Source organism: Hypomesus nipponensis, chromosome 1 (assembly GCF_054491055.1).
Source record: "Hypomesus nipponensis isolate SF chromosome 1, ASM5449105v1, whole genome shotgun sequence".
Taxonomy (NCBI): Eukaryota; Metazoa; Chordata; class Actinopteri; order Osmeriformes; family Osmeridae; genus Hypomesus; species Hypomesus nipponensis.
The window spans coordinates 282,221-308,582 of record NC_140361.1 but is presented as its reverse complement, the minus strand read 5'-3'; the positions used below and the strand labels follow the sequence as shown (position 1 = coordinate 308,582).

The 26,362-nt window shown below is 45.2% G+C and overlaps 1 protein-coding gene across 1 annotated transcript; it reads left to right on the top strand.

Annotated features, from left to right (window-relative positions):
* The first annotated feature begins 8,793 nt into the window (after positions 1-8,793).
* Positions 8,794-26,313, top strand: gabra2b (gamma-aminobutyric acid type A receptor subunit alpha2b). The gene is made up of 9 exons (XM_084698761.1): positions 8,794-8,864; positions 9,894-10,009; positions 15,540-15,607; positions 17,231-17,451; positions 18,399-18,481; positions 18,777-18,920; positions 22,627-22,779; positions 24,687-24,889; positions 25,404-26,313. The coding sequence occupies exons 1-9, from the start codon at positions 8,794-8,796 to the stop codon at positions 25,707-25,709; spliced, it is 1,365 nt and encodes a 454-aa protein (XP_084554887.1). The 3' UTR covers positions 25,710-26,313.
* The last annotated feature ends 49 nt before the right edge of the window (positions 26,314-26,362 follow it).

Here is a 26,362-nt window from a genome sequence, read left to right as displayed (position 1 = left end):
CCGTAACCATAAAAAATGTATTTAATGCCATGGGCCTCACTTATGACCCTGACCCTAATGTCCGATCCAACACATGACACTAACATGCTATGAATAAGAATACTGTAGTAAGAACGTAAGTCATCTAAAACAGTTTAGTGCTATAATTTGGTCAGAAGCAGTCAGTGCTGTGTAGCTCTGTATGACAGAAACGTTGTCTCGTGGATTATTTTAGAATAATTCAAAATATAAACAAGACAGAGGGATCATTTACTCATAAAACACAAGTTTCAGTTTCTTTGCCAAAACAGTTAGAGTGAAAGAAAATTCTGCTGTTAGCAGTTATATGAACAAATATTCATTATCATTCCTTGGACTTCATCCAAAGACAATAGAGGCATGGATGTATTTTGGAGAGTTGGCGTGAAAAATGTGGGAGGAAACAATCCTTTGTGTTCAAGAGGTCGCAAACAATTGTGATCAATCCACCTCCTGTACATTTACTCACAATAATAACAGAATGTCTTTGTACAAAATACTGACCTTGTGTGTTTTGTAGTTGAGATTATATATACCGTTGCCCTATGCAAAACAGAGACTTTAGAATTGTCATAGAAAAAGAGCCTTGATGAGCAAAGCATCACTCTGACCAATAAAAGAGTCCAGTGTTCCACACATGATGGGTCTTTCTCCTCTTCTGTGCTCCTGAGTTCTCCTGGTCCCATCATACCTCTCTCTAGCACAGAGGGGTCGTTCCCCTGGTCCCATCATACCTCTCTCTAGCACAGAGGGGTCGTTCTCCTGGTCCCATCATACCTCTCTCTAGCACAGAGGGGTCGTTCCCCTGGTCCGATCATACCTCTCTCTAGCACAGAGGGGTCGTTCTCCTGGTCCCATCATACCTCTCTCTAGCACAGAGGGGTCGTTCCCCTGGTCCCATCATACCTCTCTCTAGCACAGAGGGGTCGTTCCCCTGGTCCGATCATACCTCTCTCTAGCACAGAGGGGTCGTTCCCCTGGTCCGATCATACCTCTCTCTAGCACAGAGGGGTCGTTCTCCTGGTCCCATCATACCTCTCTCTAGCACAGAGGGGTCGTTCCCCTGGTCCGATCATACCTGGTCAGGGACTACACAGTCACGTGTGTCGGAACACCACAACACAAGAAAGGCAATTTCAGAAATGTAATGATGGATAATGAAGGAGGGACACAGTTCGAGTTGACATGAAGGAACATCATTTCATAGACTCGGTCCTGTTCTCCCACCCTGTCAGAGAGCTGCTCTGGCAGACACAGAAACAGAAACATCAGATAACTGAGGATGTTATACACGCTTGGGTGGTATTCCAGGTAGTGGGTTTAACAAACTCTGAGCCTAACCCTGAACTCTGGGTTGAGTTACTCTAAAATGGGAAACTCCGACTTTTCGGTTCCAGAAAAGCAGATTTGAAATTGTGAAGTCAAGTCAGAGTTAAGCGCGGGCATGAGAACTATTAAAAGCCATCATCAATGGAGCTCCGATACTAGGATCCACCATGGCACCCAGCGACCAAGAACGTGGTCCTATACTTCACCACACTTCAGATAGAAGTTTTATTACGTGTTCATGGTCAATCTGAGCATATAGCCTATTCCGGAAAAAAGCAACACGGCTGTAGCACCTTAAACAATTGGCATGGGAGACAATTGCTGCCAAATCAATGCATACATTTGAATGCAAAACCCATTTGAATGCAATAACCCTAGTCCATACGTTGAACATTTCACCCCACTGTCTGTTAATATTACAGTAGAAAAAGTGGTGGACTTCATAAAATAGCATGTTCAATGTTATATTAAATATAAAAACATACTACGAACAGTTAAGACATATTTTGCTTAGGCCTACATGTTCATAATTGTAGCCTCGACGTCACCTTGGTTTTGATCATATTCGACATGATACAAAGTAAATGTTGGTGCCTATTTCAAGTTGTAGTAGCAGTTACCCCCAACATAATGCTTTTCATCACAAAATGATGATGATTACAATGACGAAGAGACATTGACTGCTGCCGCAGAAATGGATGCAGAGAATGATGTATGGTAGCTACTGGTAGTTCTCTCCCCACGTACTTTTATTTACAGGCTTGTGCGGAATTGACATTATGAGAATAATGAATTGACATTGTCATTATGAGAATAACGAATATAAAAACGGTTTGCATATTCTGATCCTGTTGAACAGAGCATGGATGCTGTACACAGTGAGATGTTTATTTAATGGCAGGTGAATTCTGCATGTGGAACTGTGAAATTTAAAGTAATCTCATGTATTCCCAGTTACAAGTAAATTAGTTGTACAAACTGCATCTCATGAAGAAAGTGCCAAAAACTGACCAAGAGATGGTGTAGGCCTACTTAGGGTAGAAGTATAAATCAGTGAACTGTTATCTCCTCTGGGTTACAGTAGCTATGCTCACAGTGTGGAAAATGATTCTTTAGTACAATGTTTTAGTATAGCACTCCTTGCTGGTTGTTTTTGGTAATGTTGGAAAGCCCATTGTTGTTGAAGGATGGTGCATGATGGCAAAAGCCTCGCTGTGAATCATCTTATTACAGTACTGATCATCTTATTACAGTACTGATCATCTTATTACAGTACTGATCATCTTATTACAGTACTGATCATCTTATTACAGTACTGATCATCTTATTACAGTACTGATCATCTTATTACAGTACTGATCATCTCATTACAGTACTGATCATCTCATTACAGTACTGATCATCTTATTACAGTACTGATCATCTTATTACAGTACTGTAAATTGTGTTTATTTCAAATGAAAACAGGGATGATACTGCACAGGTGGGGTACCTTAAAGAAGCACCCTCATTTTAAACTCCCCAGGTTCTAAGATGCACAATATGGTGATGTCCTGAATGTGCTTTTGTTAAGGTAACACCAACCACAGCCACACACTGCTGGTGAGCCATGTAACAACAGACAGATATGAGGGGTGCACTGTCTCAAACCCATGCAGAGATGTTGCCGTGGTTATCACAGCCTTCTTGTGTGTTGGAGGGTGCTGTCATTCTCCTGCCAGCAACTCCCTGTTCTGTGTGTGTTGTTTGGTCTTATGTTGTTCTTCAAATACATATTATGTTCATCTTTTTTTCTTTTTTTTTGTCAATGCTGTTTGAAGAAACGCTGCTATTGTAAAATATATTATGATGCAAAAAAGGAGATGGATGCGGTAAAATTCAGCTGGTTTTGTTTCCCTGGTAACCTGACATAAATTTGCAAGTGAATGTGCAGAGAACCTGTACAGAAGATGACTTTGCAAGGTCAGAGAGGGCTCTCTTAGTACAGATCCAGGAGTGTTTACTTCATCTGTGGAGTTAGTACAGATCCAGGAGTGTTTACTTCATCTGTGGAGTTAGAACAGATGATAGCGAAGACATTAAAATTTGTTTGACACATCGTTTTTTTATTAATCGGTCAAATGATTGTGGTGAAGTTGATTCTGTGTCTAGGAGGCTGTGTATTAGAGGCTGTGTAGTGGAGGCTGTGTCTAGGAGGCTGTGTAGAGGAGGCTGTGTATTAGAGGCTGTGTAGTGGAGGCTGTGTATTAGAGGCCGTGTAGTGGAGGCTGTGTATTACAGACTGTGTAGTGGAGGCTGTGTCTAGGAGGCTGTGTAGAGGAGGCTGTGTCTAGGAGGCTGTGTATTAGAGGCTGTGTAGTGGAGGCTTTGTCTAGGAGGCTGTGTAGAGGAGGCTGTTTATTAGAGGCTGTGTATTAGAAGCTGTGTAGCTGCATGTCACTAAAGGCCCTAAACTCTGCATCTCTCTTTTGCCACAGAACGCTTGTTGCCTCGGTCAGGAGAACTGTGTGAAGAGTTTTGAAAAAGTGGCTTACGTACTAGTGAGAAAAAAAGAAAGATATACAACATATTGTAGCATACTGCATCATGTCTGATTCATTCCAGTAACATATATTGCAGTGAATTCTAAACAGTAGAGAGGTGTCCTTGTTTTACATAAGAAAACATTGTATAATGCTACCTGTTGTTAGTGATTTTTAGGTCATTGTTTTGTGGGTGACAAAGTATGTTTGTTGGCTGTCAACCTTTGCTAGTGTTATGGAAGAATGAGTTGATTTGAGACATGTATGAAGTGATTTGGTAGTTTTAGTGCATTTTGAATGTGCAACTAACTGCTGTGCTGAGCTGAAAGTTGGTTAGGAGAACTGTTTGAAGCGTTTTGAAAAAGTGACTTAAGTATTGAGAAATGTGTCCGAGCAACTGTAAAAAACTGTAATTCCAGAATACAAGAATTTGTATACACACCATCCACTGATACAGATACAATAGGAATGCTACTGAAATCTTCTGCATTTGGCCATAGGTTCTCATCCACATCACATCTTATGTCATCTAAGGCAATACACCTAGGAAAGAATCTTCTGGCATGCCTGATCCATCCCTGGCAATGTCCAGGCATCCAGAATTCATTGAATCCAGGAGAGACATTTGATCATGTGAATGGTGGTCATACAGTAAACCTTCTACCTCCATGAGGAACATAATTATTCTATGTGGTTGAGGAATGGAGAGTAAGGTGGAAAGAAAAGTGACACCATTCTGGGATGGGCTGCAAACCACTCAATGACTGCACTGGAGTGGTGAAATGTCACATTTCCCATAAAATGTTTGCTGATTTCTTCTCTCTGCATCCCTTTCCTTACCTAGCACAACCCTTCTGTAGAGATCATTTTATAGCATTTTATTTTTTGATTCAATATATATTTCATTACAATATTACTGTAGAAATTTAGCAAATTTCTGTCTTATTCAGTTTTGTATTATGTTATTGTTTTGAACTGAAGTTTAACAGTTTTGAAAACAGTATGTTAGCATGTGCAAATTGGCCTGTAGGTACACAGAGTTTTGGCAGTTGATGTGTCGAAGTGAGAAAAGAATGAATGTAATTTGAAAGATGTAGTCATTGAATGCATTTTGTGCCAAAACAATGATAAATGATCCACAGTTTAGCCCACATATACTTCTGTTGTGCTAACTGTGTGAAGAATTTTGAAAACGTGACTCAAGTATTGAGAAATGTGTCCTAGCGACTGTAAAAAACTGTAAAAGCTGTGTAGCTGCATGTCACTAAAGGCCCTAAACTCTGCATCTCTCTTCTGCCACAGAACGCTTGTTGCCTCGGCAACAGGCAGGAGACAGGTTCAACAGCTCAGTGGAATCAAGAGCTTTGGATGTGCTGCTGATGGTTCATGTGTGTGTCTGTGTGTGTGTGTGTGTCTGTGTGTGTGTGTGTGTGTGTGTGTGCCTGGGTGGGCGTGTATTTGTTTGTATCTGTGTGTCTGTGTGTGGATGTGTTTGTGTGCATGTGTGTGCATATGTGTGTGTGCGTGTGTGTTTGTCTGTGTTTTTCTGTATGTGTTTGTGTGTGTATGTGTGTGTGTATGTGCTTGCATATGTTATGGGTTTGTCTGTGGCAGCATACCTTGATTTTGATCCTCCAATATTACAATGCTCCTCTGGTGACAGAATACCCACATTTGTGGATGTACATGCTGTGGGTTACTGTTAAACCACTTCATGTCTTTTGTGACGTGTATTTTGATATTCTGTAAAATATCCCAAACATCCTCAAATTCCACCGTGCACGTCTACTTTTGGTTGGATCTTTCTGTAAAAATTATGATTAGGGTTTAATGTAATACATGACAAACTGTGATAACTAATTTTCATGTAAAGTAAATATCAGTCTAAGGCTCTGTTCATCTATCTGTCCAGAAGGGGGCACTGTGATCAAATATCTTGTTGGGTAGGAGCAGGTCTGGGTTGTGATATTAACTTAAGCACACCTTTAGTCATATATGAACATATCAATATGTTTTGAGTGGTGTGTCGTGTACACTAAAGACAAGACACATGTCTGGATAGCATCATTGGTACAGACCCACAGGAAGTGACAGCATGACTTTAAGCTGAAGCCTCCTGCTTCAGCACTAATTTGAGAACTTTTGTCATTAAAACAAGCTGATATGGAGGATTGCATGATGTCTTCCACATCATAAGGTCTTCCCTACCTGAGGAAGCGGTACACTCTCAGCGTCAGCGACAGCAGTTGTTCACAGCTCCTAAAACAAATCCCTTTAGCAAGGATGATTACCCTGCCTCATGTTGCAGCACATTCCCAAAGTGCAGAAGTGATCTGTTGTCAACAAAGTGACATGATGCAACACCTAGCAATGCAAATATGTCACATTTCTCATTACCAGCCACTGGCCAGTTATCGAGGTTCTTTGTGAATGTCCAGTCAGAACCAGACAGTTCCAGACAGAACCAGACAGGTCCAGACAGTTCCAGACAGAACCAGACAGGACCAGACAGAACCAGACAGAACAAGACAGAACCAGACAGGACCAGACAGGTCCAGACAGAACCAAACTGGACCAAACAGGTCCAGACAGGACACTAGCTGTGAAGGTCATACTGCTGAGGTTGACTGTGTATTGATGACCTGTCACATGTTGAGGTTGGTTTGGGAATCAATGGAATAATGTGACAACCGGGGGCATACCGTGACTTACACAACCCCCTCCACAACTACACATCACACACATCTTAACACGTTACATTGATGTTATGTTACCTACCATGTGACTGCATAGCAATACCTATCGTAACAATATAGATCCATAAGAGCTGCTAAATAATGAAGTGGTGTTGTCAAGTTTTAGAAGGCACAGTAAGGGGAGGGGGTGGGGGAGGGGGGGTAAGTGGATGCTGTAAAGGGGCAGTTGAAGGTTGTTCCCAAAAGGATATGAATTTTAACATCCACTATCATCCACTCCTGGAAAGCTCAAACTTAGAGTTATTACCCAAGTGAAACTTATCATGTTTACTGTAACCTTAATGTAAAGTGTAACTACCATGTTCTTTCAATAGGTAGTGCTGTGTAGTTCATTTTCTTGAAACTTCTCTTTCTACCATGTTTCTCTCAATTCATCCTTGTTCTTTCAGCTCTCATAGTGTTTTCCCCTCCCACACATCCCACCTACATCAGGAGCACATGGCCTTTGCTCTACATCTAAAATAATGTTTCCTCTTTAAAAATTGAAATATCTGTATGTGACTGATGTGCTCTGCTTACACTGTGACTAAATGAATTATGGCAACACATTTTGATTTGATATAGGAACTGACTTTGATGGCTCTTTTGCAACAAAGTTCAACAAGGTATTTTCTTGTTTCCAGCCGTCTAATCCAGAACATACAAATAAGATGAATATGTATTTTCTATTGTTCATGCTGGTGACCCTAAAAGCACGGCCAAACCCCTTCTCACACTGTCCTGGGCATGAAAGGATTTGTGGCATGTTTGTTGAGCTGACCATGTGCAGATCTCTTCCTGACATGTGCAGCGCTGTGTGAAGACAAACACCTGAGGTCTGTCCCCGGAGAGCTGGAGGCACGCGGACTATCCCCTACAGGACCTCGCACAGAGATATATCCACACAGGCACTCTAAAGGGTGAAATTCAGGTGAATCCCTTACTTGCCTCTGATAATTCATGTCATTGTCTTTATGGAAATGTCCTTAAAAGATGGGTTTTGATTAATGACAAATGTACATGACTAATTAAAGTACACCTGGCATATTTATATTTCGTCAAATAAGATATTTCATTCTAAGGAAAGCACGTGGTGCTGAAGGAACAGCTCTGTCTTAAGTCGAGTGGCTTGTTCACTTGTCCACGAACTGCGATCTTCGATAGCGGCGTTAAATCACTGTTTCCCATTTTACCGGACTAACCCTAACCGGAATGAGAATCTAAATCGTAGGCTGTAACCGTTATACCGTTATAACCGAAAATAACATTCGGTGACAGTTTTCAAAAAATGTGCTACCTTTAGGACCCGGTGTCGTTCTTCATTGGCTTTTTCTGTAGTTAGTGAGGGGGAAGAGAAGCAAGGGACCGAGAGAGCGCGTCTGTATCACGATCTACACTGAACTGGAATCAGCTTTCAGAATGTAAAATGATTATTCCACTGTGAATGCTAGGACTACAATTTTATCAGCCATCAAAAAAGAAATCATCAGCTTGTAAGACAGCTGTGAGATCCCATTGTTCAAGAGTCATTTCTTGGGCTTGGAATTTCCAAGACGTGCGGTAGCAATAGAACCTGGTTCAGTCTGACTGAAAGCACTGTGGTCTAATTGGGCTCAACTCGCACGTTTTTCTCGTTTTGAGGTCGGATCACTTGCAAGTGCACCCTACATTCCAGGTTAGTGTTTTTGAATGTGGTTCACGAACGAAAAGTCTATCATGAATCTACGAATTAAAAAAGCATGACATGTTCTAAGATCTTAACGGCTTGCCTGTTCTGCTTTAATTAACCCGTATTTTAGAGTTTTCGGAAAACGGGGATATCCCTCCTAAATGCTTTTCTGAACTAAACGTTTTGATAAACTGGGGATTTAGATGCTAACTCTTTCAGAAATGGTCAGTTGAATATCACGTTAGCCAGTAGCCTATACATTATTATTCAACACAGGCATGTTACGTGTCATTGAATACTAATTGGGCGTCCCTGGTTAACGCGCTGTTATACTCAATTGAGCTTTCATATTGACATGATATGGTGTGGGCCGCCCAACGACTTGGGTATTGAGGCCACACACTAGGTTTTGTTGGTCATACCACACATGTAACGCCTTTTACAGCATCTTTGCTAATTATGTGACTGCATTAATCATTTATTCATTTGTGTTTCTTACTGTGTAGGTGTGCATGCAGCGATGAGGAATAGGGAGAGTGGATTTCCATATCTGATCATCTGCTTCATGCTGATGATCCTCTGGAATACGAGGTAATTAATAGAAGGAACGTGCTAGTTTTATTACGAAGCAAAGCTCTGTGTTTCACTCATACTGGGCCTCACAATTCATGTTCGCTCAGAACACAAGAACAACGATGTAGGATTTGGATGGACTCGACTCTGTGATAATGCCCCAGCGTGAGGTAGCGAGCAAGCAGCAGTAAATAGTTGTCAAAGCGGGGGTCTTTGTAAACTGACTGTGTCGTCTTGATTTGAGGATGCGGTCCCGGTGGCGGTGAGGGGGAGTCTGGGATATAGTCATCCGTTAGGGGCCCTGGAGAAGTACTCTTCACAAATTTGGAAAATAATCAAACACATAGAATCGATTTATTTATTGATTTATATTGACTTCACTGGATAAAAATGTACAACCAGTGTCATAGTTTAAGTTTATTTGCTCAGTGGACCAAGATTGGTGCTCTGATGTCTGTTTATTATTTGTATATGGTGGTCATTTTTTATATAACCTGCATTGTTCAAGTACAGTGGGTTCAAGATGTTATGAATATAAAAAATGAACAATAATGAACAATGCTGTTACAAGATTTCCATTTCATTTATTCAGCAGATGCTTTTATCCAAAGCTAGTAACTGAAAATCAAGGTTCAGAAGTGTATGTTTGTAATTTTGGTGGTCAAAGAATGGTCTGTATTATATATATATGCTACCCGTCAGTGTACCGCTACATTTGCATATTCAATTGTCTGTTTTTCCCAGATCAGATGACAAATGTTCAGCCTTGAACTGGGTCAGCCTAGCACAGTGATTAGGGGAGTGTGTATATGTGTGTGTGCACTATATTGTATGTGTGTGTGTGTGTGCACTATATTGTTTGTGTGTGTGTTTTCCTGTATGTGTCTGCATGTGAGTGAATGAGAGGCCTTCTGATGTTAAAATTTTTTTTTGTGGAAAGATATTGTGATGAAGCCCAGCTCCCAGACACAGGAAGGGGCTCCCTGTGTCTGTTGTGATGAAGCCCAGCTCTACAGCTGCTGCTGTTAACTCTGGTGTATTGTCCAGGTCTGTTTCTGCTGAAGCTGCCACCAACGCCTTCAAGACCAACATCACCCTGTTCACCCGTATCCTGGACCGCCTCCTGGACGGCTATGACAACCGCCTGCGTCCAGGACTGGGGGGTGAGCAGCTTGGGGTATCAGTCTGTAGGGGAATCCACAGTCTGTAGGAACAAGGAGCACTTGACTGATTTATAAGACCACCAGAGGGGGGAGGTGACTGTCCTGGACCACCAGAGGGGGGAGGTGACTGTCCTGGACCACCAGAGGGGGGAGGTGACTGTCCTGGACCACCAGAGGGGGGAGGTGACTGTCCTGGACCACCAGAGGGGGGAGGTGACTGTCCTGGACCACCAGAGGGGGGAGGTGACTGTCCTGGACCACCAGAGGGGGAGGTGACTGTCCTGGACCACCAGAGGGGGAGGTGACTGTCCTGGACCACCAGAGGGGGGAGGTGACTGTCCTGGACCACCAGAGGGGGAGGTGACTGTCCTGGACCACCAGAGGGGGGAGGTGACTGTCCTGGACCACCAGAGGGGGGAGGTGACTGTCCTGGACCACCAGAGGGGGGAGGTGACTGTCCTGGACCACCAGAGGGGGAGGTGACTGTCCTGGACCACCAGAGGGGGGAGGTGACTGTCCTGGACCACCAGAGGGGGAGGTGACTGAACTAGGACCTCTATGACCATGTCCTTGCTCATTGGCAGAGCCATGTGATCTAATCAGTAATAATATAAGAGGGGTGAGAACAGTGTGTGTGGGGTCCAGCCTTACAGGCTGACAGGCTGACAGCAGCCAGGTGGAGGGAGAGCAACCTGAGGCTCCTGGGGAGACAGACACTGTGCCAGGGAGCGCAGGGGGGAGGCTTCCTGCTTCATCTCACTCTTCCTCCTCGTCTTCCTCCTGTCATCACTCTTCTCCCTCCTCCTCTTCTCCCTCCCTCTCTCCTCCTCTCCCTTCATCTTTCTTCCTTTCCCCTTATCCTCTCTCTCCTTCTCTCCTCCTCTCCCTTCTCCTCTCCCTCCTTCTCTCCCACCTCTCATTCCTCTCATTACTCCTCTTCCTCACTCTCGTCCTATTGCTTTTCCCCTCATTCCTCCTCTCATTCTTCCTCTCCCTCCTCCCCTCCCTCCTCCTCCTCCTCTCTCTGGGACAGTAAGAGCCCAGGGCTGGTCGTGGATCTCCCCATCCCCTGGTGTTGTGAGTCAGCTGGGCTGTGCCACGCCCATTGTCTCTGTGTTTGTGACAGAACTGTGTCACGGTTCACCAGCCGTGCTGGTTCACCAGCATGAAGGCCCTGTTCTGACAGGCCTGCTCCTTCTCCTGGGTGTTTTACTGTATTGTGATATTCATATCTTAGGTCAGTGCTACTAAGCCGTAAAAGCACTCTCCCTTATCTTGAGTGGATGAGGAATGTAATGGCATTTAGTAAATGTAAATTACAGTAGTACCATTACTTGGACCTTTTTACGAAAGGATAATAAGCTAGCCATCATTTCAATGGTATCATTGTGACCTTTTGCATCAATGCCTCGCCAGCAACAACTCTACTACTAGGAAACGTTCTACAGTTTCTGTTCATGTTTCTTCATGTCAGCTGATTTGTCTGAGCCAGGGTGTGTAGAGGCAGGGTGTGTAGAGGCAGGGTGTGTAGAGGTAGGGTGTGTAGAGGCAGGGTGTGTAGAGGCAGGGTGTGTAGAGGTAGGGTGTGTAGAGGCAGGGTGTGTAGGGGCAGGGTGTGTAGAGGCAGGGTGTGTGGAGGCAAGGTGTGTAGAGGCAAGGTGTGTAGAGGCAGGGTGTGTGTAGAGGCAGGGTGTGTAGAGGCAGGGTGTGTGTGTAGGGGCACGGTGTGTGGTTAGGGGCACGGTGTGTGGTTAGGGGCAGGGTGTGTCTGTAGGGGCAGGGTGTGTGGAGGCAGGGTGTGTGTGTGTGTAGAGGCAGGGTGTGTGTGTGTGTATGTGTGTGTGTGTATAGAGGCAGGGTGTGTGTGTGTGTATGTGTGTGTATAGAGGCAGGGTGTGTGTGTAGGGGCAGAGTGTGTGGAGGCAGGGTGTGTGTGTGTGTAGAGGCAGGATGTGTGTGTGTGTGTGTGTGTGTGTGAGTGTGGAGGCAGGGTGTGTGTGTGTGTGTGTGTGTGTAGAGGCAGGGTGTGTGTGTGTGTGTGTGTGTGTAGAGGCAGGGTGTGTGTGTGTGTAGAGGCAGGGTGTGTGTGTAGAGGCAGGGTGTGTGTGTGTGTATGTGTGTGTATAGAGGCAGGGTGTGTCTGTAGGGGCAGAGTGTGTGGAGGCAGGGTGTGTGTGTGTGTAGAGGCAGGGTGTGTGTGTGTGTGTGTGTGTGTGTAGAGGCAGGATGTGTGTGTGTGTAGAGGCAGGGTGTGTGTGTGTGTGAGTGTGTAGAGGCAGGATGTGTGTGTGTGTGTGAGTGTGTAGAGGCAGGATGTGTGTGTGTGTGTGTGTGTGAGTGTAGAGGCAGGATGTGTGTGTGTGTGTGTGTGTGAGTGTAGAGGCAGGATGTGTGTGTGTGTGTGTGAGTGTAGAGGCAGCGTCAGACTCGTCAGGATCCTTGTTGACCTCCGCTCCCTCTCAGTGGTAAACCTGCAGGCAGCATGGACCTACTCAGAACCACAACTTACCTGGTCTCGTATTTCTACTTTTTAATAACCAAATATAAATATGTATTAATCATGATTCTAAGTACAAGAGGTACTAATCTAAGGTGAATGTGAGTGTGCCCTATATGAGATGCTTATTCCATTATGGGGTAATGAGGATTATAAACTAAAAAGCAGAGCTCATCAATGCCAGGGTGTTAATGTGGATCATAGACAACGGACCTTGGAGAGATGATCTCTCTAGACACAGAAACATGTGACATATTAAATGTCTTCATCCAAGAACACAGAAGATTCTTTATAGTGACCGAATCTCTCCTTCCAGTCCTTCTGCATCTCCTCTACCCCCTCCTCCTCCACCCCCTCCTCTTCTACCTCCTCCTCTTCTACCCCTTTCTCTCCCCCCTCTTCTTCCTCCTTTCCCTCTCTTTATTCATCTTTCCTTCTCCATCTTTCCTCCTGCACCTCTCCTCTTCCTCCTCTTCCTCCTCTTCCTCCTCTTCTCCTAGTGCCCCTCACCCCACCACTGCCTCCCATCAGGTGTGATTTGAAACTGAAAGTTCAAAAAGAGAGGTGTTCCCTTGGTCAGGGGGTGGAGTACTGTCCTGGACTTCCTTGCAGACTGTCCTGTATGTGGGGCAGGGAGGACATCAAAAATAGATCTCTATGCATCACAGAACAAAACCATTCTCAAAGAGTGCCCAGAAAAACCGCATGCCGCATGAAGAAATATTCCTTTTTGTCCTCTTCTATGTATTCACATGATGCATCCATGAAAATTTTATGTGTCAGTGGAATATTTGTTTTCTGAACTCCAACAAACAAACAATATATTTTTTATTTTCAAGACAGGGTCTGTATTTATCCCAGCTACAGTATGTAGGTCAGCATGACCAGTTGTTAAATGTCTGTATTTAAGAGCCAGAGCAGTGCTCCGGGGAAGAGCACAGCGAAGCTGCTGGTTTAGCAAGTCCTCCTGGGGGACTGGTCAGCAGGAGGGTTAACCACCCCAAACTTCCTCCAGCAGCATCCAAAACCAGCTAACCAATCACCTTTTCCATGTTGTCAAGACAATAGTAGATTAGATATTATTGGTCTTCATCATGTGGTCAGCATGGGCTGGTGTCTGCTAGGCTGTGACATCTTAGGGAGGTGACTCACTCTCACCCTGAGAACAGAAGATGGCCTTGTGTTGTGGTGACACTGTAGAACTAGTTCACAGAGTTACTCACAATGTCGTTGCATCAATACAATATGAAGAAGTGGCCCTCTCAGCAAATTAGGTTTATGTGATATTGCTATGGATAAATTCAACAGATCAATTGAAACAATATATCTGGTTTCATGCTTTGTTGACTGTTCCGGATTAGGTTTATCCAGCTGAATTAACTGAGTTTATTTGTGACCGTTGGATCATGAATCATGCGTGTTGGTAGAAAGACGGGGACAGATGATCAAACTGCCCGTTCACAGGTCATCCGTTAAACTCGGTCTGTTTGTCTGAGACACACAAATGAACCTCTGACAGTTTGTTCCTTGTTACTATAAATGGGTGGTTTGAGGTCCTGGGGCAGTAAAAGCACTCTGGTCTTATTAAACATCCCAGGGCTTCTTCTTCTGTCTTCTTATGTGTCTTCAGCTATGCTAAGGTGCCTCTTTTAGTAGAAAATATAGCTCAAATTATTTTTGTTCTTGATTTAGTTTGACATTATTTTTTGTTTGTTAAAATGTACACAGGTAAGTTGTGTTTTTGAATAGGTTTTTAAAATATTGTTTATTATAGCGTTGTTGATTTCCCCAACATCATTTTGCACATTTTGTATATACATTTACATAATGTAGGCACACAATCTTACTTCATGAAGCCAAACCAGAGTATGAAACATCTCTGTATGCCAGGACACTAGATAAAGGTTACTAACCAGCCCACTACTGTTATATTGTTTTTCCCAGCATGTTGTTATTGCATGTTTTCTTTTCTATCAAATGTCATTTTGCATAAAAAAGGAAACAAATCTGCTTCTGTTCTGGTTTTGAATCATGTTGAAAATCTTCCGTAATCTAGCTTTACATACTTAAATGTATATCATGAAATATGAAGTGATAAGTATGTCTTACTAAATGTACTGCACCCTCTACCCACTGTGCTCCCCCTGTAGCTCATGAATAAGTAAGGATATCCATTACATGTCCATGTGCAGGGAGGGGAGGCGCAGGGAGGGGAGGCGCAGGGCGGCTCTGCTCCTGACAGCACTTTAGTCAGCCTAATGAGAAGCTCTCTGGAACACCGAGGTGGTGTGCCGGGCAAGGCGGATAGGAACCTCTAAAAGCTTTTGGAATTGGCCGAGCGGAGAGGAGATGCGGTGCTTAATGAAGCAGACATGCTGCAGAGACAGAGCTGTGCTTGTGTGCTGTTGTTGTTGGCAGGTTCCACGCAATATTACCTGGAGGCTTGTGTGAAACGTTTGGGTTTTTTGTGTCATGACATAGTTCAACATGTTTGTCCCAGTGAGATTGAACCCTGGTCTCCGCTCTGGGGTTTACCAGTAGACCACAAGGACATGCCGGTGGTCCAGAGGAACAGGGAGGACAGGGGGGACAGACCAGTGGAACAGAGAGGACAGACCAGAGGAACAGGGAGGACAGGGGGGACAGATCAGTGGAACAGAGAGGACAGGGGGGACAGACCAGTGGAACAGAGAGGACAGACCAGAGGAACAGGGAGGACAGGGGGGACAGATCAGTGGAACAGAGAGGACAGGGGGGACAGACCAGTGGAACAGAGAGGACAGGGGGGACAGACCAGTGGAACAGAGAGGACAGGGGGGACAGACCAGTGGAACAGAGAGGACAGGGGGGACAGACCAGTGGAACAGAGAGGACAGGGGGGACAGACCAGTGGAACAGAGAGGACAGACCAGAGGAACAGGGAGGACAGGGAGGACAGACTCATCTCTGTATATTTATATTTATTGATGTTTGTTGGGAAGGAAAGCTTTATATTTTGCAGCTCTGGTCTCTCATTTCTGTTCTTCTCCTCAGATCGTGTGACAGAAGTGACGACCAACATCTACGTCACCAGCTTTGGCCCCGTGTCAGACACAGATATGGTGAGAACACTGCCTCTTCACACACAGCCCGTCTGCATCCTGACCTGCTAGCTCCCTTCAACCTCATTCCTGAAGAGGCCAGGACCTCTTCACCGGCCTCCACTTTGGACTCCACACGCCAGGACTCTAGCCCAGAGTCTCTCCTTCTCCTTCCAGCCCAGAGTCTCTCCTCCTCCTCATCCCAGCTCTGAGTCTCTCTTCATCCACACTAGTGCTCCTCATACCACAGGCTGCACACCTGTTTGCTTTTCTAAAACGTGTCTCTTTGGATCCTTCATGGCCGGTTAATGTTCTCCACAGCGCTGCCTTCTGTGTTCCCTCTCTTCAACAGGAACACTGCATGACAAGGAGAGATAAGAGCAGACAGTTTTTGTTCATTGTGAGGGTCCTTTATTTTTCCAGTTCAGTCCTATCTCACTGAATCCTCTCATCAGGTTCCCCCTCTGCTGGAGTGTCTCCCTGCCAGCTCCTGCCTGATTCCCTTCATGATGCACCTCAGAGAGCAGGGCAGCATGGCAGCAGGGCCTCATCCAGCTCCCTTCATGGTGCACCTCAGAGAGCAGGGCAGCAGGGCAGCATGGCCTCATCCAGCTCCCTTCTCTCTATTATTAAACTAAATGAAGGCGAGGGATCCAGGCGACATGAGCTGGACCAGGCCTGGGAAGGGATCGTTGGGTTACATTTACATTTGATGTTTCATTTATTTAGCGGACGCTTTTATCCGAAGCGACTCATGAGTAGTGTATATTAAAAGTACAGCAGCAGATCAAGGATCAGAAGTGTCTAGTGTAAAGTTCTACAGTATTTCAATGGTCACAGTAAGGAAACAGTCTGTATATACAAGCCACATGACAAAGGACCCATTTCTCAACATGCACGGTGAACTAAATATTATACAACAGTGCAGTATGTACTCGCAGAGCAACAATAACATCTCGAATGACACTTGTTAGCTGATTAAGTTGAAGTGGTTTAAATGTGCATGTAACAGCTAACCTGCTGAATAGTAACTGATTGTACTTAATATTTCCACACTGAACGTTTAATTAATATTTTATTATTTTCTAAACTTAGATCTATCAAACAGGGTAAAAGTGCCACGCTAACTCAAAACAAACCCCATGCTAACTGTACCCTATCCTTATCCCATACCCCATGCTAGCTCTAGGAGGGGGGGGCTGTAGGGGGGGAGGGTGTATGGGGGGTGGGGGGCTTGGTCTGCCTCTGTGCTCATGACGTAGGGAGGCTGCTAAACCTGTGTGCCTGTACCTGCAGGCTTAATTAAAGAACTCACTTTTCAACACAACCTTTTCAACACAGTTTTCATTGAGGTTTTGTCAAGGAACAGCACCTTCATGCTGCTCCAGGTGGGTAGCTGTGCTGATCTGTGTTCACATGTTGAGGTTGTTGTGAGTGACCATGTTCCTTCCACAGGAATACACCATGATCTGTGTTCACATGTTGAGGTTGTTGTGAGTGACCATGTTCCTTCTACAGGAATACACCATGATCTGTGTTCACATTTTGAGGTTGTTGTGAGTGACCATGTTCCTTCTACAGGAATACACCATGATCTGTGTTCACATGTTGAGGTTGTTGTGAGTGACCATGTCCCTTCTACAGGAATACACCATCGACGTCTTCTTCCGGCAGAGCTGGAAAGATGAAAGGTTGAAGTTTGAGGGACCAATGAACATTTTGCGACTGAACAATTTGATGGCCAGTAAGATCTGGACTCCAGATACATTTTTCCACAACGGCAAGAAGTCAGTCGCCCACAACATGACCATGCCCAATAAGCTACTGAGGATCCAAGATGATGGTACTCTGCTCTACACCATGAGGTAAACACAAACATCTCACTCTGTTTAAAACCAAACCACTCAAAAAATAGCATGTGTTGCTTCACATCTAAGATATGACACACGTACAACACACTAATACCTAAATTAACTGTCTTTCAACATATTTTATAACATCATAATTATATTCTAGCAATAGAGGGAAACTGACCTAACAGAGGATTCCTAGGCATAAATAAGAGATTAAATGTTATTGCACATCTCCTTTGCTTCTCATTAAATCGGTCTCTGAAAAAACCCTCCTTCTACCTCAATCTCTCGAAATCAATAAAGCTGTGATTTATGGAATGGCGTCTGACAGCAGCCATTATTCTGACAAGTGACGACAAGTGACTCCCCTCAGATACTGCTAAAAGCATTGAATTGTCAAAAGCATTGAGAGAAAATCACTTTGGAAATAGCATAGTCAGGTCGTTCATATGAAACTGTAAAGCTCCTCAGCACAGCATGCAGGAATGTGAAGCCCTGCTCTGGTTTCTGCTGTATCTCTGTATCCCAGGCCTCTCTTTGTAACTGCTCTCCATTCAGTTCCTTCACCTGAGCATGTTTGATTATATTAGACGCCTCCTTTCTCCATCCCTTGTGGAGGTGATTGCTGACCTGACACGTTTTAATTGGTGAAAGCAGCAGAGTGGAAACATGCTTTCATGGCGCGCTGGTTTACAGACAGCAGGGGAGGAAACTTCTGAACCTGGTTCAGTGACTGAGACAGTATACCATGGAGAGACATGTTGTCCTTCATTTATCAAACACAGATGAAAAATATGTAACCTGCACTGTATGTTGTATTAATGTACTGTGTATGTGTATGGGTGTGTGGGTGTGTGTGGTTATGGGTGTGTGTGTCTGTGTGTGTGTGGGTGGGTGTGTGTGTGTGGGGGGGTATGTGTGTGCATGTGTGGGTATGTGTATCTGTGTTTGGGACGCAGGTTAACAGTTCATGCTGAGTGTCCCATGCATCTAGAAGATTTCCCCATGGACTTCCACTCCTGTCCCCTGAAGTTTGGCAGCTGTGAGTGATCATGTTCAACATTCTTTAAAGAGAAACACAAAAAACAGCTGTCACAAAGTAGATTATCATTACGTTATTCTGGACATCATATGTCATGTATTATGAGGGTTCATTGATTGAGAGGTCCACCAACTAGATTGCACCAGCAGCATGACCTTGGTCAGAGTCATTTGCTTTCCCCCAGTCAGTGTTGAATCTTGTCCCTCTAGTAAACAACACAGTAACCAGGCGTCCTGTACTTCCTGTTGTGCTGCCTGGTTGTGTAGCTCCAGTACTGATCTCCTGCCCCCTTCAGATGCCTACACCATGTCCGAAGTGACGTATGCCTGGACCCACAACGCCTCATCCTCTGTGGTGGTGGAGGAGGAGAGCTCCCGTCTCAACCAGTACGACCTGGTGGGGAAAACTGCAGGACAGGAAACCATCAAGTCCAGCACAGGTACCCCCAACTCTCTAGTACACACAAAGAGCTTGCTGTAGATGGCCACCGGTGTAGCACACAGGAGGGATATGGCTGTTGCCAGCTCTGTACAACTTTGATCAGCTTGAATGATGGCTGGTGATTTATTTTTAAGCATCTTTATTGAAGAGGAGATGTAGGAAAGGAGAGATTTGTTGTCTTTAAAGTAGGAGCCACATGTAAGGCAACCTGCAGCTGATTTACAGAACTTGTCACCGTGCGTGTGACAACAGAAGCACACCTGCTGCCCCTCCCAGGACGTTATACTTCACCAGAGAACAGAAACCCTCTTACAGAGGACAAAGGACTTTAGAAATTTCAGTCACAGTATGATGATGTGCAGACAACTGCCTCAACTAACAGTTTGGGGTTGGAAATAACACAAAGAGAACAAGAGAGGGGGGTGGGGAGAGAGAGGGAGGGAGGGACAAACGGAAAGAGAGGAGGCAGAGAGACAAGAGAGAGGGAGGGAGGGACAAACGGAAAGAGAGGAGGCAGAGAGACAAGAGAGAGGGAGAAAGAGGGAAAGAGAGAGTGAAAGAAGGGGTCAGGTGAGAATAGAGATCTGTGTGGTGTCAGTCTGCAACACCAGGATCTTTAAAGAGAATATCTGGTCGTCGTCTCTCCTGGTGCTGTGGAGGAAGAGCCTGTCTAACAGGCGAGCAGCGAAGCGTTCACTAAGCAGGAGAGGCTGTGTTCTGGGCTTGGAGACACGGTGAAGCATAAATCACTGGAGGGGAACAGATGTGTCTTCCTCAGAGGGGCTGGAGGGAGAGGACTCATTAGCAGATCCAGAGTCGTCCCACGGCAAGGCTCAGTCACCAGGCCTCACCTGGAATATGAACAACTACAATGGAGATTGTATTCAGAATTCCACTCTGAAATGTCGGATCTGGATAAAGCATCATGGGTCTAGTTATTGTTTATCTTTGTTTTTAGACATTACCGTCCACAGGCCAGACCTACAGGCAGCGCTGCAGCAGTGTTGGTGTACGTGCTGCATGATACAGCACTTTACCCCTGGTTTGTGCATTGGTTGAATTAGGTTTGGGGTGGTCAATTAGAATTTCCTTTCTTATGAGACTTTTCAAAAACCAGATTCCCACATTAAATGTAGTTCTTCATTTTTAGTTGAGCATCATGAGTCATCATCATGAGTCAAAAGCCCAGAGTCATCCTAGAAAACTGCTGATTCACCTCCTCGACATGGTTCATCACATGACTAACCCAACGTACAGACTAACTAACTAACTAGCAATAGTTTGTTGTAGTGAGGTGAGAGAGGGGCTTTAACATTGTCCAATGCGTGACACTGACTGTCTGTCATCAGGCCTGTCACTGCAGGCCTGATCAGTACCTTGCAGATGCAGTGGTCTTCAGTAATTAGGATCAGCTGTCTTCCTGGGAGCAGCCTTGTCACACGGACCATTAAGGCCCTGGAACACACTCAGAGTTGGCGCTGGTCACAGAGGTTGGATTCCTAACAGTGCAGGGTGACACCACAGCTCTGAAGCTCTCTGCCTCCTCAGCACAGAGAGACAGCACTCCAGGGGGAAGGAGCTTCTTCCTAGATTCCTCTCTGGTGTGTCTCCTCTCTGAGGAGAACCTCCAAAGCAAGACGCCCCCCCGTCCAGAGGGAATCCCTGTCGTGTTCTTTATGCACAACTAAAAGCTGCAATCTAGAACAAGTGTTTTGGTTCAACCAATAGGAGCGCACAGGCGGCCGCCCAAGGCTGTTTCCTTGTTTGATGATGTGCTTGGGTGCTGGTGATTGGCTGACAGCAGCTTAATAATTCACCAGTGCAGTGTGGGAGGCTCGTCTAGCGTGCTGTGAAACCAGGCCGTCTGGCAGCCCCGTGTGCCTCCAGGCGTGGTTGTGAGGGACATCCTGCATAGAGCCAAGAGAACAACAAGACACTGACTGTAAAGAATCCCAAAACACCACATGAATAAAGGACTTCATAAGTGTTCATGGCACCTTTACGAAATGACTACACCTCTCACCTTCATGAGTGTTCATGTGCTTGTCTTATGGGTCAGAGACAATCCCAGAGACTCAGTCTCCTCCTCCTTGCACCAGGACGAGAGACGATTGCCAACATGAGCATTAGCATATTAGCATATTAGCATTCCTAGTAAGGACGTGTTGTCATCTAGCCTGGTCCTCTGGTCTGCTAGCCTGGTCCTCTGGTCATCTAGTCTGGTCCCCTGGTCATCTAGCCTGGTCCCCTGGTCATCTAGCTTGGTCCTCTGGTCTGCTAGCCTGGTCCTCTGGTCTGCTAGTCTGGTCCCCTGGTCATCTAGTCTGGTCCCCTGGTCATCTAGTCTGGTCCCCTGGTCATCTAGTCTGGTCCCCTGGTCATCTAGCCTGGTCCCCTGGTCATCTAGCTTGGTCCTCTGGTCCGCTGGCCTGGTCCTCTGGTCACCTAGTCTGGTCCTCTGGTCTGCTAGCCTGGACCGGTCCACTGACTGTGGATCAGCGTCTCCTTGTGAGCATTGTTCTGTCCCTTTAGCAAAGGGCCTGTCTCCTACGCTAGGATGCCTGCTGACATGAGCGTCATCGTGCTGTAATCACCATCCTGCTGCTCTCACCAGACAGCAGGAGCTTCTCTGGTGAGACTGCTGCCACGTCTCACATATCCCACCTCTCCCCTCCCCCTTCTCCCCCCTTCTCCCCCCCTCTCCCCTCCCCCTTCTTTCCCCTCCCCCACTCCCATTCTCTCCCTCTCCCTCCCTCCCCTCTCTCCCTCCCTCCCCTCTGTCTCCCCCCACAGCATACAGGCATGCTAATTAAATTACACATGATGTAGAGGTATATAGCGGACTGGGAGTGTGCTGGCTCACTGTATCTACATTCCAGAGCTGGGAAGTGTGTGTGTGTGTGCGCGCGCGTGTGTGTGTGTACGTGTGTTTGTGTGTGTGTGTGTGTGTGTGAGAGAGAGAGAGAGAGAGAGAGAGAGAGAGAGAGAGAGAGAGAGAGAGAGAGAGAGAAGAGAAAGAGAGATAGAGAGACAGAGAGAGAGAGAGAGAGAGAGAAAGAGAAAGAGAGGGAGAGAGACAGAGAGAGAGACACAGAGAGACAGAGAGGGAGAGAGGATGCCACATCAATGGAGAAAACAGGAAGTGCACTGGAATAAAAGAGTGAAAACAAACTCTTGAGGGATTAGACTGAGTGGTTCCTCCCTCCTGTTTAGAAAGTAGCCCCCTCCTGTCTAGTGGCGGTATCAAGGCCTTCGTTGCAGAATTGCAGCAAATTAGATATATTTCTCTCTGTTCGGTTGCCATGGGTAACACTCTTCTTCTTCGTCTCATGTCTAATCTGAGCTTCTCTTTGAGATCAGATCTCCCATCAGCTGCACCACCAGCATGTCCTCATTAGCTGCAAGCTTCTGCCAGCTTCGTGTGATTATTATAGAATCATTAGTTGTTCAATATATGAGTGTGAGAAAATGGACACCAGGAGACATCCTCACGCCCCAGCCTGAAATCAAGTTGTAGATATTGTATGATGCAGGAATGGCTCAACTAGATATCCTAACACAGAACTTTAATATGAAATCAAGCAGCTCATAATGCTGTTAGACATACAATACACCATGCATTGCCTTGTCTAATGCTGTCATGAGATGTTCCAGTAACAACATCAAAAAGTCCCTGAATGCGTCCTTGTTCCTGTGCTGTCCAGGTGAATACACGGTGATGACTGCACACTTCCACCTGAAGAGGAAGATCGGTTACTTTGTGATCCAGACGTACCTGCCCTGCATCATGACTGTCATCCTGTCTCAGGTCTCCTTCTGGCTCAACAGGGAGTCCGTCCCTGCCAGGACTGTGTTTGGTGAGTAAAGACTGTGTTGGGTAGGTAAGGACAGTGTTGGGTAGGTAAGGACTGTGTTGGGTAGGTAAGGATTGTGTTTGGTGAGTAAAGACTGTGTTGGGTAGGGAAGGACTGTGTTTGGTAGGTAAGGACTGTGTTAGGTAGGTAAGGACTGTGTTTGGTGAGTAAGGACTGTGTTAGGTAGGTAAGGATTGTGTTGGGTAGGTAAGGACTGTGTTGGGTAGGTAAGGACTGTGTTTGGTGAGTAAAGACTGTGTTAGGTAGGTAAGGACTGTGTTGGGTAGGTAAGGACAGTGTTGGGTAGGTTAGGACTGTGTTGGGTAGGTAAGGACTGTGTTTTGTAGGTAAGGAATGTGTTAAGTAGGTAAGGACTGTGTTTTGTGAGTAAGGACTGTGTTAGGTAGGTAAGGATTGTGTTGGGTAGGTAAGGACTGTGTTGGGTAGGTACGGACTGTATTTGGTGAGTAAGGACTGTGTTAGGTAGGTAAGGATTGTCTTGGGTGAAGATTAGGAATCCTCTATTTCTTCCCTGCAGTAATATCTCAGCTGGCCAGCGTTGTCCCAGACTGACCCTTCAGTCTGACATGCAGACCCTGCATCTGTGCTTCAGTGTGGGAGCCAGGGGGGTGGGAGAGGGGATTCCCCTGTGACTGTCACTGGAACTGTGCAACACCAACACTTGATGTGATGTGACAGCATTAAATGCTCAGCTGGGCTCTAATATGGAACTGCAATTGAATCTACACTCTTAGCTAAACAGCTCTGGTACTCATCGGTACTGCATGTCAAGCCACTGCAGTCTGCTACCTGAGTAAATACAGCAGTATAGGATACTATATTGTATAGAGTTTATACAGCAGTAAAGTATAATATGTACAGATAGTATACTGTCATATAGTATACTATATAATTTAGAGTAGAGAATGCTGTATGCAGTGTTATATTCCTTGTCTGAGAGGAGAAACTGGGTTTGACTTAACTCATTATGTGTAGCAAAATCTAAGAGAACCTCAAGCTGGACTGAGACAGTATGATGACCTTGGCACAGTGGCTAATGGTGAGGCTCTTCCAACAGTTTTAATGGATCAGGCTCTGTCTGAATTGTGTTTGTGTCGAACGAGGGGCTTGTTGGCTCATGGTTCACTGTGTGCTTTTCAAGTCATCCTCATTATTTTGGTGCCACATACGGTTGTGCTCCTTTCTCTTCTGATAAGAAAAAAAAGTAGGCTAAAGAAATTCAAAGCTGTTTTCTGGTTGTTAGTTCTAAAAATATCTTTCGGGTAAATACTGTCTTTTGTGTTATTTATAGAGAAGATGATTTATTTTTCTTCTTCAGAAAAAGAAAGACTGGCAAGAAGCTCACCGTCAGTCTGGAGTTTGAGGAGTCAACGTTTTCACCTGAATTTGAAGTGTTGAACACTTTCCACCTAAATATGTTACAGTGTCTTCAAAGTAGTAATAACAATTTACAGCAGCACTGTACTCTGCACATGGTGACAGTGGAGACAATGCTCCCATCAACGCAAACCCTGCTTTAGGAATAGTTTACAGTTAACAAGGAGGTCATCAACAAACAGTACGAAGGAAGTCCCTGAAAGGTCAACTTGAACTAACTCCAGTTGTGTTGTTAGTGGAGCTCAGCCCGGGGATAAAGAGTATGACGTGCTGAAGATATAGTTCCCCCCTCAGACCCTTAGCAGTGGTGTCATATTCCAGCCCCGGCTCGTACCGCATCGTAATGTTAATGTCATCTAAAGAGATGCGGAACGGAGACACAAATCATGACGGTGTTCAAACCTCAACATTGGACCAGTTCTGGATGTTTTAACAACAATATTTTTCAGTTGACCTTTCAGTGGCTGTTCCCTCTAGCTCACCCTGAGTGCTGGTCTGTTCTGTGCCTGCAGGGGTGACCACTGTGCTGACCATGACCACCCTCAGCATCAGCGCCCGTAACTCCCTCCCCAAGGTGGCCTATGCCACGGCCATGGACTGGTTCATCGCCGTCTGCTATGCCTTTGTGTTCTCCGCCCTCATTGAGTTTGCCACCGTCAACTACTTCACCAAGCGTGGCTGGGCGTGGGACGGGAAGAGCATTGTGAATGACAAGGTAACTGCTGTCCTGCTGTCCACAAGGTTCTGTTACAGAACATCTCTCGATGATGATTTATGATTTGAAGTCAGATGTAATATTTCTCGGTACAAGCTCAGCAGTGAATACGTTTTTGTTCAGCTTCCTCTCCTGCCCAGAACATAGCCTGTTATACAGGTCAAGTGATTACTATGATGTTCAGGTAGATGTTGCAGTATGAGGGCTCCTAATGACGAGTCAATACAGCGTAGAGCTGACCTTACCTCTTCAGGCAGGAAGGGAATGAAGCTATAGACAGAGGCTGAGATATTGTGCGTCTTGACAGTATATATGAGACCTTGCCGTCTTCTTTCCACCGTTCCCCTGCATTTATATTGATGCATTAGCCTTTCCTAGATCCCATTCTGTCTTGTTATGAGCCTGGCTCGTGAATTCATTCATTAAGTCTGACTGGCTGGAGGAGACAGAGTGTCACATGGTGTTCTTCCTGTGAGCTCTGATGACTATCTCTGAACTTTCGATCCCTGGACAGAAAAAAGAGAAGGCATCTGTCGTGAAGAAGAACAACGCGTATGCCGTAGCGGTGGCCAACTATGCACCCAACATCACCAAGGACTCAGGCCTGCCCACCATTGCCAAGGGCGGGGTGTCCGACCCTGGCAAGACCAAGGTGGAAGGCAAAGCCGCGGACAGCAAGAAAACGTTCAACAGCGTGAGTAAGATCGACCGGATGTCAAGGATAATGTTCCCTGTTCTGTTTGGAAGCTTTAACCTGGTCTACTGGGCCACCTACCTAAACAGAGAACCTGTCATTAAGGATATGGTCCCATCCAATTAAAGACTCGACTCCGATACTGTATCTGAATTCGGGGACTAAGAGACAAACCAAAACCACCAGTAACTGTAGGCCTGAGCTGTACAGCCAGCCCAGCCCTGGATGCTTTGGGACCCTCTTTCTTCTCTTTTCTACACCACTTTCTGCTTTTTAAATAACTGCCTTTGTAAATGTGTATGTATTTATATTCCTGAGTTATGTGTGTTTGGTGGTATAATCTGTAAATAGTATTTCAATCTGTGTGCTTTCTATTTTCCGTTCACCCTACGGTGTTGAGAAACTGAGACAGGAAGTCTGACATGAACAATTTAAAAACAAGTTTACATTAAATACTCAGTGTTTTATTCCATTATAATGTTGGCTCGAATTTTCTTTATCTTTTTGGTGACCTTTGTTGTGTTTGTTTTAATTTGTGAGCAAACTCAATTCTTTATTGTGTATGCTTCTAATCTGTCCAATGCAACAAAAAGAAAGTTGCCAATTTTGTATATTTTGTGAACTAAAATGAACAAAAATATTTTTTACCATCAGTGTGATTAGTTATATCACAGTAAGACTTTGCATGAATTTTACTGTATTAATGTTTTTATTCATGATCATTTAATCCATTTTACTTCCCCAAAGTCCTGAAAAAATGGATTGGATTTCTGTCATCA

Bases quoted from the DNA above. Each gene is read 5' to 3' on its own strand.
- gabra2b (XM_084698761.1), top strand. From the start codon at position 8,794: ATGAGGAATAGGGAGAGTGGATTTCCATATCTGATCATCTGCTTCATG. The intron at 15,608-17,230 runs GTGAGAACACTG...TCCCTTCTACAG, and splicing joins CCGTGTCAGACACAGATATG to GAATACACCATCGACGTCTT. The intron at 17,452-18,398 runs GTAAACACAAAC...TTTGGGACGCAG, and splicing joins ACTCTGCTCTACACCATGAG to GTTAACAGTTCATGCTGAGT.